This window comes from Diadema antillarum, unplaced genomic scaffold (genome assembly GCF_040938485.1).
Source record: "Diadema antillarum isolate AM-2024a unplaced genomic scaffold, OU_Dant_1.0 seq00000581_RagTag, whole genome shotgun sequence".
NCBI classification, from domain to species: domain Eukaryota; kingdom Metazoa; phylum Echinodermata; class Echinoidea; order Diadematoida; family Diadematidae; genus Diadema; species Diadema antillarum.
Window position 1 is genome coordinate 925947 of NW_027271515.1, and position 17351 is coordinate 943297.

Below are 17351 nucleotides of genomic sequence, written 5' to 3' on the forward strand. Positions count from 1 at the left end.
CTAAACAGGACCTGCTACAATGAACGCTCAGTACACAATCTAGATCAACGAAGACAACAGGCTGCTGTTATTCCTGATTTGGATCTCCTTGCCATCTGGAAGCAACTATTTTTCTTCTTTACGTTGACACCATTGTCACAATATGGCTACCATCTTGAGAGTACGCCGCAAGCGATCGTGTGAACCGAGTGAGGCCCTGATATTTTCGTGCAAGAAAGCTCGTTTGGGAGATGGTGGCAGTGGTGGCAAGGCCAAGGGCTCCCAAGGCGCAGCCGGAGCTTCCGGGGGCAGCGCCGCTGGTAGCTCCGGTGAGGTGAAAACTGTGTTCAAGTTCGCAGGCACCGTAGCAAAGAAGGTAATTGTGTCCTTTGTTATGATCATTTTCCCAATATAGGCTATGCATGGTTCGCCTCAATTACCAGTATTTGTGATGTGTTTTCAAGGCATAGTAATTGTCCAGTCTATAATATGTCTAGTGTCGATACAGCGCAAGATTTTCAAGAGGAAGCATGCATACTGATGAGTGATGACGTGATGTGATTGTATGGAAGGGAAGATTTGACTGGTCTTACTTACGATTCATACAAGTTTGGCAAAGTGTTTCAAATGAATTCACTCCACAATACATCCACAGCCCAGTGCACTAGACTCCTCTGTTTTGTTTTGTTTTTCTGTTCTGTGAGAGAATTTGCGGCTGTTTGAAGAAAATGATGGATTGTTATGAAAATGTGTTTTTTCTTGATCTTGATCTTGATTTTAGATATGGATAGAACTAGGAGTGATATCATAATTTGTTTGGTTTGGTAAAAACAGAAATGCTTCAGTTATGACCATTTTGACCTGCCTTGTGCATACTGTAATTACTCATTATTGTAGCCCAACAATGACAGTCAGTTACAAATGTAGACAGTGATCTGATATGATTATTTACTGGCAGGCCTGTATGCAGTCACTTGGATTTTAGGGATTCTTGGAAATAGCTGGATGCATGTTTAAGGGTGGATAAAGAGCAAGAAGAGGAAGATGTATACCATAAGAAGGTGGTATAAACTTATCTCGTCATGTTAGCTCTTGTGAAAATTCAAAATTATTCATTCAATTCATTTGTGAGGCAATGATGTATTCACATATTTCAGTAGCTTATTAAATTTTGTAGGCTGTACACCTCACATTCTTTTCTGTTTGTGTTGCTAAACAGTACACACACACATACACACACACACACACACACACACACACACACACACAACTTCCGTGAGATATCATGATGAAGTGAAAGCAAGAGATTTTCCTTTGCCTATTCTGATTCATGAAAACAGATTGTTCTAAGTGAATTTGTATTGTCGATATTTGTAGAATTTGCATTGCTCAGTCAGTGAATTCAAGGGGAGATTGGAAGAAACTTCTGCTAAGCAGTAGTCACATGGATCCTCAGAAATAGAATGATAAAGTAGATATCAGACACAGTATTCACTCAGATAAGTATGGTTTTCTTGGTGATGGACATTTACTCATTCGACATTTAAGTAGCTGCCATAAGCAGCAATGTGAGAAAATTCTCAATTATAAACAGGAATACAAGTGTACTTTATCAACAGATCTATTTGACTTGGTGGAGCATTTACCCCACTGTAATTCACCATGTGTGATTTGCAGTGAATAATGATTAAAAAATTCAGAGATGCTAGTCTTCGATTCAAGAGGCAAAGGAAAAGCAGAACAGAACAGTGTTTACAAAAAGATAAACAAAACAGTACATTAACCATGGAATACCAAATGATATTAGTTCAATTAAAATTGCCATGGGACATTATGACAATGAAATGAGAGACTACAAACCATGAGTGAAGGATCTTGTCAAAGATTCATGCTGTCAATGATTAAAGTTTTATTTCCTCTGAAGAATCAGTTTCAGTTTAGATGTGTTGCATTGGATTTGAAGCAATTCCCTGGGTTTCAACCAGCAATATTAGTGATGAAATTTTTAGTGTGCTGTGATTAGTCATTTTTTTTTTTTTACAACTCTGCAGGTGTTACATCGTTAGGTATTAAAGTCAATACTGTTTATGTAATGTCTACAGTGTACCCCGAAAATCAACGATATGGATGGTACATTGGAGATGGAAACATAAGGTTTAGTGGAAAAGGATCTGAACAGCTTCAGATGTCTGTTCAGCTGTGATGTGCTTTTAAAATCGATGTTTGTTCAAAAGTGCCATGTGTGCTTTTGATTTGGCTAGACACATTGTCAGGCGGTTACTTGGCAAGTCCTACGATTGTGGTGAAGTTAAAATCAAAAACTTTGTAAAGCTGCTTCCATTCAGAGCAAATCTGATACAGACTGAATTCACTTTGTAATAAAATGTATTTTGTGGCAGAGAAATGAATATTGAAATTGCATGAATTGCTGAAATGGTTGCCATAAGCCTACAGATCATAAGCATTCATTTTGGTGTACAAAAGCTGATTCATGCTGATAAGCATGAACTTTAAAAAGCTGAGTTAGTGTGTTTGTTCATTGTCTGCTCTTTGTGTCCTTTATTGATTTCACATGATCTTTGGAACACAAATGTAAGTGTGAATTTACTTTTGGCCAACACATACAGCAAATTCTATGTACAGTGTAAATGCCTGTGAAATTTTTGACTCCGTTGATCACCATACAAACACTTCATACTGTACGTTCAGTGCTTGTCTTGTTTTAAGATGTCTTGTACGCAATGATAGGAAACGCGACATGGTTGAGTACAGAACAATTAAACAGCATCATTATGTGGTAGAGAAAGGGTATGTTCATATATCTCTCTGTGCACTGCCCATTCAACCAGAACTTATCCCTCACATTCAATCATAAACTCTCCTGGATCAAAGACTAGCCAAGGTCTACGTGAGTCGCTGTCAATGTTTTTGTTTGGGCTGTGTGAAAGGGAGCAGTTGAAGACAGCAGGATTTCAATTGAAATGTCAGAATTGAACGAGTTCTTCTGATTGATGTTGACTGTCTGGCTGTGGTTTGGAACAGCGGGAGGCAGGCGTAATTTGTCTCTAGTTTCACCCAAACTCTTCCTTGATCTGACATTGGCCCCAAATATGTGCTAGTTTGTGGGACACATGAAATAAAAAGGCAGCCAGTGAAACAAAAGTTTGAATAGTTTCTTGGTATGTCGATCTTTGATAGAAAAGAACCTACAGCTGCCAGTATAGCTTGATCCACATATTGGGTGGTTTTAATCAGATGAAACTGCTAATGAATTCTTTTGTGGTATCAGTAATACTCACATACTTTTAGTGATTACCTGGTACCAGTGCTCTGCTTTGACATGAATTTCAGTCATCACATAGGCCTAAGTCTCATCTTAAGGGAATATTTCCATTCCCTGTCAAAAATTGTAAAGAATATTGTGATAGGTCACAAATGAGCTATCTCTGCTATCATTTCATTTGTAGGAAAACTGATATTGGAATGCACTAAATGTAACAGATGATTTGTATTATTCTGATCATCTGATTATTCTGATGATGTTGATGATGAAAATTTCCATCATGATTATGATCAACATTACAGTATCCCTATTAGTAGATCAATATTATCATCATCATTATTCTAATCCTCACAGTCACTTTATGGCATTGGATATATCGTAGACACTCTTAGATGTAGTGATAATGAGATCGTGATGAAATTTTGCTCTCAGTGGCGACGCAGACCAAACTGCATTTGTCCTGATGACAAACTGGTGCTCTACTCAAGGATTTACCTTCTTAGGCCTGTCTTTGATGTTCTTCGAACATGAGATGAAATGTAGATCCCTTCCGTTAGCACACTGTAATGAGATAAGAGGCTTTCTTCATGCTAGCCGCAAGTACCCCCCCCCCCCTTTCCAATCCATGTAATGGCAGATGGTAACACAAAGTGAAGCTAAATTAGGCATGACTACATCTTCTTATCACTTATTCCCCCCACGTCACCGTGGAGAAGAGAACTAACATGACAAGAAGCATTTTCACCCAGTCAGAAGAAAACAGATACTTGCAGACATGATATACTCATCATGACCATTACTACACTGTATGTCATGACAGAAAATAAAGTGAATTTTTAGCTTCCACGTCCAAGGTGAAAGCATTTATACATGTACATTGTAGATCTTCTGCCAGTGTCGGCAGACTGAAGGTCAGCTGCCAGTTTTGTCATTTGTGGACAGTTGGTATACATCAAGACTAGAGGCTGTGAAATAGTTGGGATGCAACCTGTTTTTCATGTGTGTGTGTGTGTGTGTGTGTGTGTGTGTGTGTGTGTGTGTGTGTGTGCACATCGATGCATGCTTGTGTGCATATTCAGATATGCACCTTTGTTAGACTTTGAAAGTCAGTCTCTGGTGAATGTTACTTCAACTCTTCTATGGAGTGTTATAAATCTTGACAGGATTGGCAGTTGGCGTGAGACCTCAAGGACCCCCTGGCCTTTTGTTTACTGGGTATTTCATCCACTTTGCCCTTTTGATAGATTACCAATAAGTCTCAAAGATGCAGGAAATATGTGTGCCCTTGACATTGAAACTACCTTGGGCAAAGTCACCTCATTGGTTTTATACAAGAAGTCTTGATCAAGCCCAATGATAAACTTGTTATCCTCTTCTGTTGGAAAAAAAAAACACCCACAGCTTTTTCGTAGTAGCTCCATGGTACAAGTGTAATTGTGTCATGACTACAATGTGCAAGATATTCACATAAGAATTTTCATGTCAACAAAGTCAGTCATTTTGTGCTGGAATTACACTGACGTGACAAAGCAGGGGATTTAAATCCATTGAAATCTGACCTATTCATTTCACGTGATGGTAGGTTGAAACTGACAGCTACTCAATTTCAGTATGTGGGAGTATGACCTTGGGACTCCACCACAAGAGAGCTGATCAGCAAAGTAGGTGTCGGGGTTTCTAACATAGGATTGTTACATATCTGAATGAATACCTACCAGGGAGTGGACAAATCAACATACATGGTGTATAATTTATGATCGCATTGATAGTGAGGTGAGTCATAGAGTCAAATAAAGGATTGAAGAGCAGTTATTCATCTATACGTGCAATACTTAAATTGAAATGAAACATAAATGTGCTTGTCATACCTATTGTACAAACTACATGTACAATGTAGACGATCTCTGTTGTCTGTTAAAGAAAAATGAGGTTTTCTGCAAAGTAGGCCCATGTCCCCCAAAAATAAACCATAACTGTGGACCTGTAGGTTTACCTAACATTGAACTTCATTATGAAAAAGCAGAATATGATCTTGCAGACTAAAGAAGACAGTGAAGGTATTGCCATGCTCATGAATAATATGGCATCTGGGAATGGAAGAAATTGGAAAATACAAGTGCTATAAGCTGTAAATTTTCGCAAGCGTTTAATTTTCTTGAATTTCACAAATCACTATGGGACCACAAATTTATCAACACATGAAAATATCTCCAACTAACAAGCATTAGTGCACTCATGATAGCCACAATGTCAAAATCGTGAAAACAGCATCTTGCAAAAATGTCTGTGACCCCCTTATTTGCAAAAATATCTGTGCACAAAAAATAGTATCTTATACAGTATATAGCATTCAGCAGTGTCTTACACTCTTTTCTTTGATACAATCTTCTTAAATGATGTGGAGTTGCCCTCATTATATTTAACAATTTGTCAGTAATTATTAATTTCTATTCTTTCATTCAAGCCTTCTGTCTGTTTCTAGTGTTAATCTCTCGTCAGTCATACAAATACTCATACTTTTATTGCTGTCACATTACGCCACTCTTTACTGTAGAGTGGTGTGAACGGCATAGTACATACTGTATATGTGGGGATGGATGATATATCAGCTTGGGTTTCTGGAACTTTACCCATTTTGTTTGATGCAGAAATTATGATTTGTGGTTCGCCAGCTTCTAACATTGCTACGTCAAATTGGCAGGCTATTAAAGTGAGGCCGGTTCGTCAGATGGTAATCATCGCCCACCTATTACCCTTCAGACGGGGTGAAAATGCCAGCCTATTAATTTCTAATTAGATTAACTCTTGTCGTACTTGGATCCGTGTATCATGGATTGATGCGAAATATGAAAGTGATGCCAAGTGGTCGTCAGCTGATCAGGAAATGTCATCAAAATACAGAAAAACCTTCAGGAGCATTTAATGAAAGCTTTGCTGCTACTTAGTAATTAAGGAAAATGGGACTGATTGATCTCTCAAAGAACTTGTGCATCATGCAGTTAATATTAATAGGTGGAATGGTAAGGTATTCGAAAGTGATATCCAGACTCGTCATATTGTAGAGATTTGTAAGCCACATTTACTCCGCCAGAGTGCCGCCTAGTTATGATCAGTCTAAAAATGTACGTCATTCTCATCAATGCACATCTTGTGCAATAAATTGTAACCAACTCTGTCATGGGCTGAGATGGCAGTTTGAATCAGAGGTGCATTTGTCTAATGTTGGATCATCACTTCCACCCCCCCCCCCCCCCCCCCCCGTGCTTTGTAGAACCATCTGTAATAGTTTTTATGGTGGTAGGGGGTCATTTCATTTTCAAAATTAATTTGTTGTCATAACTCCAACTCAAATGTTTTCTCCATTTTCCACTTCAGACAGCTACTTTAACTCTTTGGCCAATTGATTATTTAAGATGTCAAGAGTGCTGTGTAAACAGGTGCTGCCATTTTTCATACCAGAATTTGATTAGTCTCCCTCATTAGCATCTCAAAACCTTCAGAGGCAACATTCTATAATGTTCCCTCCAATGCCAGTGGCCACCTGCATTGGTCACACTCACATCAGTCAGGTTTCAGTTGTGATTTTCTTTGGTTTTTCAAAGCAAGGACTGTCACCACAAAAAGCATATATTGGAGGATGGATAGCATTACTGCTAGTAGACAGAATTCATATATATGCCTATGTGTATTTGTAAGATTTTAATTAATCAAATCTCTATTCAAGAAGTTATCTCCCCCATTCTTAACCCGTCGAGGACGAGTCCCAAGTACATGTATACTCGGGCAAGCATCTATGGGAAAATAATGCATGTTGTAGCAAAATCAAACGGTCCTCAACGGGTTAACATTGAATCTTGATAACTGTTATTCCTACCTGTGCAAATACTGATAACACAACCATTAACACCTAACCTCTTATTTACACCAAAAACAAACACCATGTGGTCCTTTGCTTGAAGTACGTGGAGGCAGAGGCCATAATACGATAACTCTCCCTTTAATAGTGATGATCGTAATATTTTTAGTAGCCATAAAAGGATAATGGTAGGAAGAAAGAGGAGAAAGTGGAAGGAAGGGAGCAGAGGAGGCAGAAAATGAGAAGAGAAAGAGGAAGAAGAAAGAGGAGAAGGCTGATAAGAAGAGCTATGAAGAGAAGGAATGAAGATGCAGAAGAACTGCAGGGAGCCGGAGGAAGGAAAATAGAAGAAGAAGGGAAAAGAAGAAGAGGAAAAAGAGGGATTGATAGAGGTGGAGATCAAGAAGAGAAAGCTGGACAGACTGTAGGTTGTATATGAGGATAACACGAAACAGGGAAGCTCATTTGGGACCAAGGGGGGATAGGATAAGGGGTCTGAATTTGTCAAGACTAATCAAACTCCAGGGTTCTCCACAAACCAGCAGCATCCTACAGTCATCTCCCTGCTGTGTCCTCCCAGAACCTCTCCTGGCACTCGTCCTGCACTTTGGGACTGGGGAGCGAGAAATGTTGGTGAGAAGCAAATTTCATGCTTGCCTGGCCCTTGCCTCCATCTTCTTCTAGAATCTGGGTGAATCAAGGCATGAATTTTGATGGCTGTGTAAAAAGGGAAAGAATAACATGAGATTACGGGGGCAGTGGTATTTGATGATGGCAATAGAATGACAACATAATGATGGCACTATGAGATGCAGGATACCTGTAGTTCCAGTCTTTTAAATACATCCTGCAACCTCTTTGCTTGCCTTTATCTAGCTTTGCACTTTATGTATTGTTTTATTTGATTTTATAACACACCAAATATATTATCTGTATTCAGTTCATACAAAGCAGCATACTGTACATTGTAGATGCATTTTAGTTATTCCATTGCAAAGAATATACAGAGTTGCCAACTATTATGTTTTTAACATTTTTAGTATGTTTTTACTTCGTCAGGAATAAGAAAGTTTAGTTTAATAGTTCTTTTTTTTTCTAGAATTTTATTTGGCGTGTGTAGTTAGTATGCGCCTTTCTAGAAGATTTTCTAACCAAGATGTTTTTTCTGCCTTCAGCATATTTTTTTTTTAATTTATTTTTTATCTCTCTTTTTTTTTTTTTTTTTTTGGGGGGGGGGGGGGGGGGCTGCTGTTCATCAGGATGTTGTTTGATCTGTAGAAGTTGGCAGCCCTGAACAAACATACGCCATGCCTGATGCTGAAGCACAGAAAGCATTGCTGTATTAACATCTGGCAGAGAAGATGTTACAGGAGCCGAGACATTGATATGAACACATGGAATTTGTGATAGAGACACGCCCTACCCCAGCTCCCAGTCACTGAGGCGAGAGTGACTTTCACTCTGGCAAGCAGCCGTCTCCTTTTTTCCTTTGTCTGCCGCTCGTTGATAAATATGCGACATGACAGATGATATGTCGAGGGGAAAGCTTAGCATGTGAGATTTTCTGCGGCACATGTAAGTAAATAATTGTACTTGGCTATAGGATGATGGAAAGGAAAAAGCTTTTGTTGGATTTCTTACGGGGCATGTACAAAGAATGCAATATCCCCAACCAACGTGCCTCCCAGACTCATAGCACAATTTAAGTTTGACAGCATCCGTGATGAAACCATCCAGACATGCTTTCGCAGGAACCTTGAAGGAAATAAGCTAATCTTTTGTAGCTTTTAGTGAAAATCTGTGTCACATTTTTTGAGTAGTGGTAAGTAGAGTGTTTAAACTGAGTAGTGAGAGTTTCATTGCAGTCAGACAAATGAAAAAAAAGGAAAGTTATAGAATTGTGAAAGTTTCTGGCATTTTGATAAAACAGTGATATCAGTTGCAATGGCATTTGTATTAAAATGAGATGAAGTGATGATGTCATCATTCATGTTTGCATGCAGAGAATCAAAGTTATAAAACAAATGAGGACTCCTTTACTGGGTAGTAACAAATACTTGGTGATTTCTGTAAAAGTGGACATTTTTGTTCATTTTGTGCAACCTGGAAGTAGTTCAAAAATAAACATGTATGAATATCTTTGCTTGTAATATGTCAAAAATATCTCATGTCTTTGATTCTACAAAATTAAAAAGACTTGCAAAATTCATTTTAACTGACTGAGTTAAAGAAATTACTCGCGCAAAATTTCCAATTTTACAGTTCATTCAAATTTGTACCTTTTGTTTCAGTACCCTGGGCAGATATCCAGTGCCTTGGCATATTAGAGTGTCACCAGTCGACAGAATGTTTCTCTCATCCAAAAACGTCTGAGATAAATAAAATGATACCTATCCAAGGCATTTGCAGTAAATGAAAGGATACTCCTGGAACATCATTTGAGGAACAATAATAAGAGATCATACAGTAGTTCAGTATGGAATTTGACACAGGAACAAATACGATTATTATCTTCCTGTATACATAAGGGATAGCTCTGCTGAAGTGATGATCTCGCATCATTTGTCTGATAGAAAATATACAAATTGGTAGCCATCATATGAAGTTTACATGGCTACCCTATTATAATCAGGCTGTGCACTCAGTACTAATGTCAATTAACCCCAATGTGCACTTTGATTATCATTCATGAGTGGATGTTCCTCCAATGTTTGTTTTTCTCTATGAGGTACACTGATCCAGGTACACTACCTCTGATTGTACACGCCTCCTTTGATGAATACAAAAGAGAGGACATGCTATAAAAAGGAGGGGGGGGGGGTAAGAGATGGAGAGGGAGAGATGATGCTAGAGCCCTTGCTGTCTTCACTGGAGGCCTCTTGCCTTGTTCCTCCGAGGCAAGAGATGGGCCTTCAAAATTTCTTAAAAGAGAAGGGCTCCCTCGCCATTTTGCCTCTCTTTCCCTATAGATGCATCCTTGTATGCCTAATTTGTCATCACATTTTGCGCGAGTGTTTCATGTATTCGCAGAGAGAAAGGGGGGGGGGAGGGGGAGAGACGAGCTCGCCTTGTGTACCGAAGCCTGTTTGGATGAAGTCTTATATTACGCTCTTGCCCATTCTATACATTAATGTAAATGCATCCCTCCACTGCCTCCCCTTCCCCTCCCCCCCCCTTCCCCTCCCCCAATCCCCAGCACCATTATAGAGCCATTGTATGGCCATAAAGTATGCATATTTGAAGTCGTTGGTGATGGGGTGCGGGGTTCAAGTGCAACGAGATGGCATCATGGGAGAAACATAATTTCAGCTTGGATGTCACAATAGCTTGGGGCTGTAGCAAGCCCACACTTGGGAGGTGACCCCTGGATGCAAATTTGATGCAGTCTCCCACCCATTCTTCATCTCAGTACTTTGTATTGATGAAAAGTTGCATAGCATATGATATGAAAATTAGATGATTTTGAATAGTCTTTGAGTGCCGTTCAAATTCAAGGATTCACAATCATAATGCATAAGTTTGCTGTATTATATGATGAGAATGAGGGAATCTTTTATATGTTAACAAGGTGTATTTATAGATACACCCTATTTCATTTCATTGAGATGCGCCCTCGCTCTCTTCGGTGAAGTCATCTTGGCCTTATGACCTCAAGGTCAGACTTGACCCTTCATAATTTCTTAAAAGACAAGGCCTCCCTCAATATTGTCCTTCATCCGTGTAGCATCATTTTGTGATGCATTGTTACTGATATTGTCTCAAGTTATTTGTAGAAAATGCTGATTTGCTGATATTATTCATGAAAACTCTATCTAGAGCTGATAGCAAGATTTTACATAACTACCATGAAGGTAGATATTTTCTGTATATTTTAAATGAATTGTACATTACCCGTTCTTAGACAGATATCTTATGTCAGAGAATAGTGTGTATGGTAGGGTCTGTGTATTTTCCAAGATGTGTTTATTTTTGCTCTTCTCTCCTTGAAAAATTAAATTCTGTATTGCACTGATCATACTTTTAATTGGGACGTAAGCATACAAATGTCTCTCGCCAAACAGTCGTTTTCTGATGATAATTGATTAAATTTATCCTAGTAGCATGGCTAGGTGTGTCAGAATGTCCTTCTCCAAGTGATTGAGTGGAACCTGATTTTGCTCTCTCTTCCAGTCTTTCCTGTCACTCCTCCACTTTCCCTGTTCGATGCCCCTTTCATACTGGCTCTATTTATGGGCTCCATATTAAAGAACCTTTATTTATTCAGCCATGAGCATTCTGTTTGATGTTAGAGGTTAATTTTCTCCACCCACCTTTCAGAACCAGAAGGTTATGAAGCCGGGTAATAATCACAATGGCAAATATACAAATCACTAACATAATTATAAGCTAGCTCTGTGTGTGCATTGGCTCAACAGCAAGGGCTGTTAAGCAGAGCATGCCTCTCCACTGGGCAGAATTCACAAATTTTAGCATTTGTAATGAAAAGAGCATTCCAGACCAGAGACTTCTGTTGAATTATGGTCGAACCGTCTAACACGGTAGTGTTCACCCACTTTTTAGCAATATTTCTGCTGTGTTTCATAAGAAGTTCATTGGAGGGAGGTATCACTGTGAAAAGATTGGATTCACTTATTGAAAATTCTCTAGTGTGAAAGGGCTTCAGTGGTACATGTAGGAAGAGGCACCTTTCTCATTCTTGCTTTCAATTTCAAGACAAAAAAAAAAAAAGATGAGTTCACCCATTGAAAAATGTTTGGTGTGAAAGGGGTCATCAGTGATGATACTAAGAAGAGTACTTGTCTAACTCCCCGGGCTTTGTGTGACTGAAATATTGAGTGAACCCATCTTAAATGTACTGTTTACCTTTGGGAGCAGTGATTTTAAAAATGTCAAGTTATCACATTTGATGCACATGTGTATGTCAGTTGTATCACAAAACATTCTACTAGATATAAAAAAATTGCAATAAAGCCTAAAATATAAGGAGATATTACTATTTTTCTCACTGAACCATAACTGTAAATGGTTTAGTCTAGAAACAGTTCTATTACAACTATCATTCACATTTTGTATATTTAACAATATTACTTACTGATTATACTGATTAACTCTTATTACATTGGTTGTTTCTACCCTGACTCCCATTTCAGAACTATTTTGAAGCACTAAAGCTGGTTTTTTTGTTTCACCCACAAATGGTAAGCAATGCCTTTAAGCTGTCAGGTGTGAAAGGGGTACCAGCGGGAATAAGAGGCACTTGTCTCTCACTCTCCTGGCTATGTGTTGTCCCATGTGGGTCACTAGCAGTGGCAATCTAAGCAGCAGCTCCTATTTTCCAATCACGTTGGCAAACATTTTGAATGTTTGAGATTGAGGGGACTGTTTGGCACCTCAATGCTTGAAAATGAAAGCACTGCCATTGTTGACTATTGGAAGTCGATGTGAATGTAGGGAAATGCCTTTAAACGTGATAAATCTATTAAAAAAAAAAAAAAAAAACATGGTCGCCAGAGTATGAAAATGATTGTGAATGTTGGTAGTTCTTCCAGTATGAATATGGTGCCCTGGTAGCAATTCATTGAACTGATGTGATCATGTTACCAGTATATTCTGTTTCTTCTCCTTTTTAATTAAAAACTAGATGAACAAGGGATCTCAATATCATAAGTTTTTTTTTTTCTAATATTTTGCCCTCTCTGTTTTGGATGTGTAAAGGAGCATCATATATTTGGTTGTCTGGTAATAGCACACATATGGATTGAAACTGTATTTCTAGAGTAAGATGATTAATGTTTTGTATGTCCAGAACAAAATAATGAGGGGAAATACTTGTGTGGTATCACATTCTCATGTCCACAGTGGAAGATGGCCATAGGCTGCCTTGTAAGCTTTATATTTGTAATCAATTGCCAATATTTTCTTATCATTTGTGTCTTTCTTCACCTAAATCATTTACTATTGATTCATCATTGTTACGTGAAGCAGGCTCTCTCTTTGTTCGGGATTTTCTTTACACTGTGAAAAAAATGTGTTGTGGAACACTTTGTACTTATTTCACACTCTGATTAATTGCCCTTGAGGGAATGTACTGAAGGAATATAACAGCTCCAGGGTCTCTCCTGACCTTACAGCATGCATGGTTAATCCGAACAGACAGGAAAGGACAGAAGGAAATCCATCCAAACCAGTTTGGATGCTGGCAATGCTCACCATAGCAATGGAGTCCAGATGGAAAGTGCACGGTTCAGTAATCTCATCGCTGCATACTGATTTAACAGCCGAGATGTTCTCTAGCAGGAGTCTTTTGCTCACACCCAGTGTGCAAATTTATCCCCTGCCAGCACATCCCTATCCAGAGTCTCCTCTCTAGTACCTCATATGTGATTGGTTTAATTCTTACCATCAGGTTCGGAAATTGAAATCTATGTCAGTCAGAGTCGTGCAATGGCTGGAATTTTGTTTTGCCACATAATTTTGAGGTACAAGTTAGGAATTGTTGTATTGGGTATTTCCTAGACGTTTGCAAACTGACCCACTTGCTCCCTTGGAGCAGAGGATTGGGTCAGATGCCTGTTGCCATGACAACACATGTCCTCCCTTCTTCTGTATCAACCATCCGGATTGGATGAGAATCCCCACAAATGATGCATCAAGGTCTGAAATCTAGCCAGAGATCTGGGGAAACATTGATTGAGGATCACAGAGGGGATGTCATTAATTCCAGGACTGAATATCCTAGGATTGGCCCACTTGCTTTCCTTTGGTTTATAGAATGCCCTACAAATGCAATATGCTCCTGCAACTTTTTAGGAATGATTGATGGACAGAGTTGACAATATTTGTCCTCCGAGCAGAGGGCGATAAGGAAATACCATATACGTGTAATCCTCCAGTAAGCTTCACTACTGGTTGACATTCCAGGATAAAGCAAATGAGATGGGTTTCTTTTCCCCCTTTGTATCATGGCTAGATATTTGACATTTTTCTTTCATATTATGACGTCTGTGTTATTTTCTATCTATCTATCTATCTATCTATCTATCTATCTATCTCGCTAACTGTCTTGCTATCTTATATTGCTCTAGATTGCTTCCAATTTTTTTGTCACTGTTTTCTGTTTTGTTTGATGGGTGTTTTTCAGTATATTTCCGGTTTCCATGGTTGCATTAATCAGCCCATCTCTTTCTGTCTGTCTGTCTCTCTCTCTCTCTCTCTCTCTCTCTAGCTGTCTATTATTCCTTTCCATTTGTATACATGTTTTTTTTCTTTTTATTGCCCACCAAGCTGATAAATACATGAAGTATTAAAACTTCCAAAGTATACATTACTCAAACTGATTCTTTCCCTCATCTCTATATAAGCTGTATTCATTCCTCACCCCCCAAAAAAAAACAAAAACAAAAACAAAAAAAAACACCAAAATGTTTGTATGTTTGTATGATGTTGTGGCAACATCTTAAATAGACATTTTAAGTGGATTTTCTACCCTGGTGTCAATGACACTGTGTCATTTCATGTGTGAAGTACATTGAAAAATAATCTATCAAATACTCTTTCATTTTCGCCCTTTTGTCACATTCTAAGCGCTAATGTTGGGCAAGTTCTGCCAGAGGCTCACTTCATTAACATCTGATGAACCTTGCATTGTTGTTGAGCTATCTCGTACATTAGAATATCCTCAGAAAAACTCTGATGGATGACATGACGCGCATTCTAATACCCTGTCAAAATGGGGGAAAAACAGAGAAAAAACAGAATTCCATCAAATTTAACTCAGGGGGTCCTTTTCTCAGTCACACTTCTCACCCTCTTCTTTTCAAACTTCGTGAACTTGAGGGAGGGAATATCACCTGTTATTTTCCTGTTGTAGTTTGCCGAGGGCTGCCGAGTCTTTGTACTTGGATGACAACCTGCCTGACAAACAGCATGATAATTACCGATGCAGGTCGCTCAGATAGTGAAGTAAGTCTCTTTGCCCGCTAGCCAGGGATCCACACAAATGGAAATTTCATGCCTGTCTAACTTGCAGTAGGATGCTTGGCTCCAGTCTTTTGCCCTTTCATTAGCCTCGCGGTGGCTTCATAGTTGATCAATTTTTCATGCATCTTTTGTCCGCATTTCAGCTGAACTCGTGGGTTGACCTGCCACAACCCTTGAGCAGTGACAAAAAAGATCTCGTGTGTTTACAATGCCCAATTTCTGTTGTACATTGTTTGAAGACAATGTAGGTGTTTTGATAACAAAATCTATGGAATGCCATTTGAATGAATATGCTGCCGTAAAACATTTTTGCTACAGTCTGTCTTTTGTGTCGGTGTGTCTGTGAGCTAGCCTGATGCCTTTGATATTTAAATGTCTGTCTTTGCATACTGTAGGAATCTGTAGTAAATATACATATAGATAGAAAGATTGATAGATTGATGTAAAGATCTAGTATACAAACATAGTACATTAATTATGAGTATACATTATGAGAGTATCAGTAATAATAGATATGGCGCATTATTAAATGCACTTTATTATCATTATTATTATTATTATTATTATACCCCCGCCAAACGAAGTTTGAAGGGGGTATATAGGAATCAGCGGACGGTCGGTCGGGCGGTCGGTCGGGCGGTCGGTCGGGCGATCGGGCGGTCGGTCCGTTGCAAATCTTGCGTCGCGAACTACTTCCTCAGTTTTCAACCGATTCCCATAAAACTTGGCACAGATGTGTGCCTTGGGTTGTAGATGTGCAAGACGTATTTTTTGACAGTACCCAAAAGTACGTAGCCATGGTAACGGCATATTATGGGCAAAAATGGGTACAAATCTTGCGTCGCGAACTCCTCCCACAGTTTTTGATCAATTTTTATGAAATTAGGTACAGATGTTCATCTGAATATGTTAATGTGCAAGACACATATTTCCGCAGTGGCAAAAAGTGCGTTGCCATGGTAACGGCATGTTATTGGTAAAATATAGGGCAAAATGCTTCATGGCAAAACTGCTTCATCAGTGTTCTTCCAATTCTCATGGAATTCATATTGAATGTTTATCTTAGGATATAGGTCAGCATGACACATTTCTTGACAGTGACAAAAAGTATGTTGCCATGGTAACAGCTCACATATTATGAGCCAAAATGATGGAAAATTTTGTGTTGCAAACTACTTCCTCAGTTTTTGCCCAATTTCCATGAAACTTGGTACAGATGTGTGCCTTTGGTTGTAGATGTGCAAGACGCATTTTTCGACAGTACCCGAAAGTACGTTGCCATGGTAACGGCATATTAATGGCAGAAGATCAAGGAAAGATCTTGCGGATTTAACTACTTCCTCAGTTTTTTGACCAAAGCTTACAAAATGTTGTTTTGACCAAAGCTTATGAAATGTTGTTTGGCGGGGGTATAACCAGTCGCTGTAGCGACATTTCTAGTTATTATTATCATTATTATTATTATTATTATTATTATTATTATTATTATTATTATCATCATCATTATTATTATTATCATTATTATTATTATTATTATTATCATTATTATTATTATTATTATTCATGCGCGTACATACATACATACATGAATGCACATGCATACATACATGTACAGGCTGTATCAGTTATTACTGAGGTTTGTGGCTCATTCTAGTCCATATCTGACACTTCCATGTTTGGCCAATAGTGTATATTACCCTGCGTGATATTCTAGGTTGTTCCAGGTTAAAGGGGCTGTACAGTTCTGGTTGAGGTGAGGATTTAGCTTTTAACATTTTGCGAGATATTCAGAAACCACTCTATGAGATGTCAAACAGCATGCAATTCTAAGGGGTATTAAAAGTTTATTTGATGAAAATCGGTTTTGAAATAGCTGAGATATCCAAAAACAAGGTGAAACAAAGAGATCCTAATAAAAGGCATGGCCTGTCGCCTTTTATTGTTATCACTTTTTTGGATATCTCAGCCATTTGAAAACCAATTTTTATCAAATAAATGTTGAATCCTTCTTAAAATTACATGCTCTTTCAAAGAGGTTTCTCATTATCTCACTTAGGAATGTTATAAACCTGACTCCTCACCTCAACCAGTACTGTACAGTCCCTTTAACACCACTGGCTTATATTGCAAAATAAGCATCCTGCTTGGTCACTGTGCAACATTATGTTACCATTGTATGTTTGCACTGTCTGGATTAGTAGACTATCACAAGTGATAAGGAAATTATTTTGATATGTTGCATGTTGCAACATA

At 38.5% G+C, this 17351-nt stretch overlaps 1 protein-coding gene across 1 annotated transcript in view; it reads left to right on the forward strand.

The window, feature by feature from the left end:
* LOC139735457 (probable RNA polymerase II nuclear localization protein SLC7A6OS) overlaps positions 1-17351 on the forward strand; it is a 62973-nt gene continuing 45622 nt past the window's right edge. The window contains exon 1 of the mRNA XM_071646213.1: positions 1-355. Within this exon, the coding sequence (XP_071502314.1) occupies positions 143-355 (213 nt within the window). The 5' untranslated portion in view covers positions 1-142. The remainder of the gene's footprint in view (positions 356-17351) is intronic.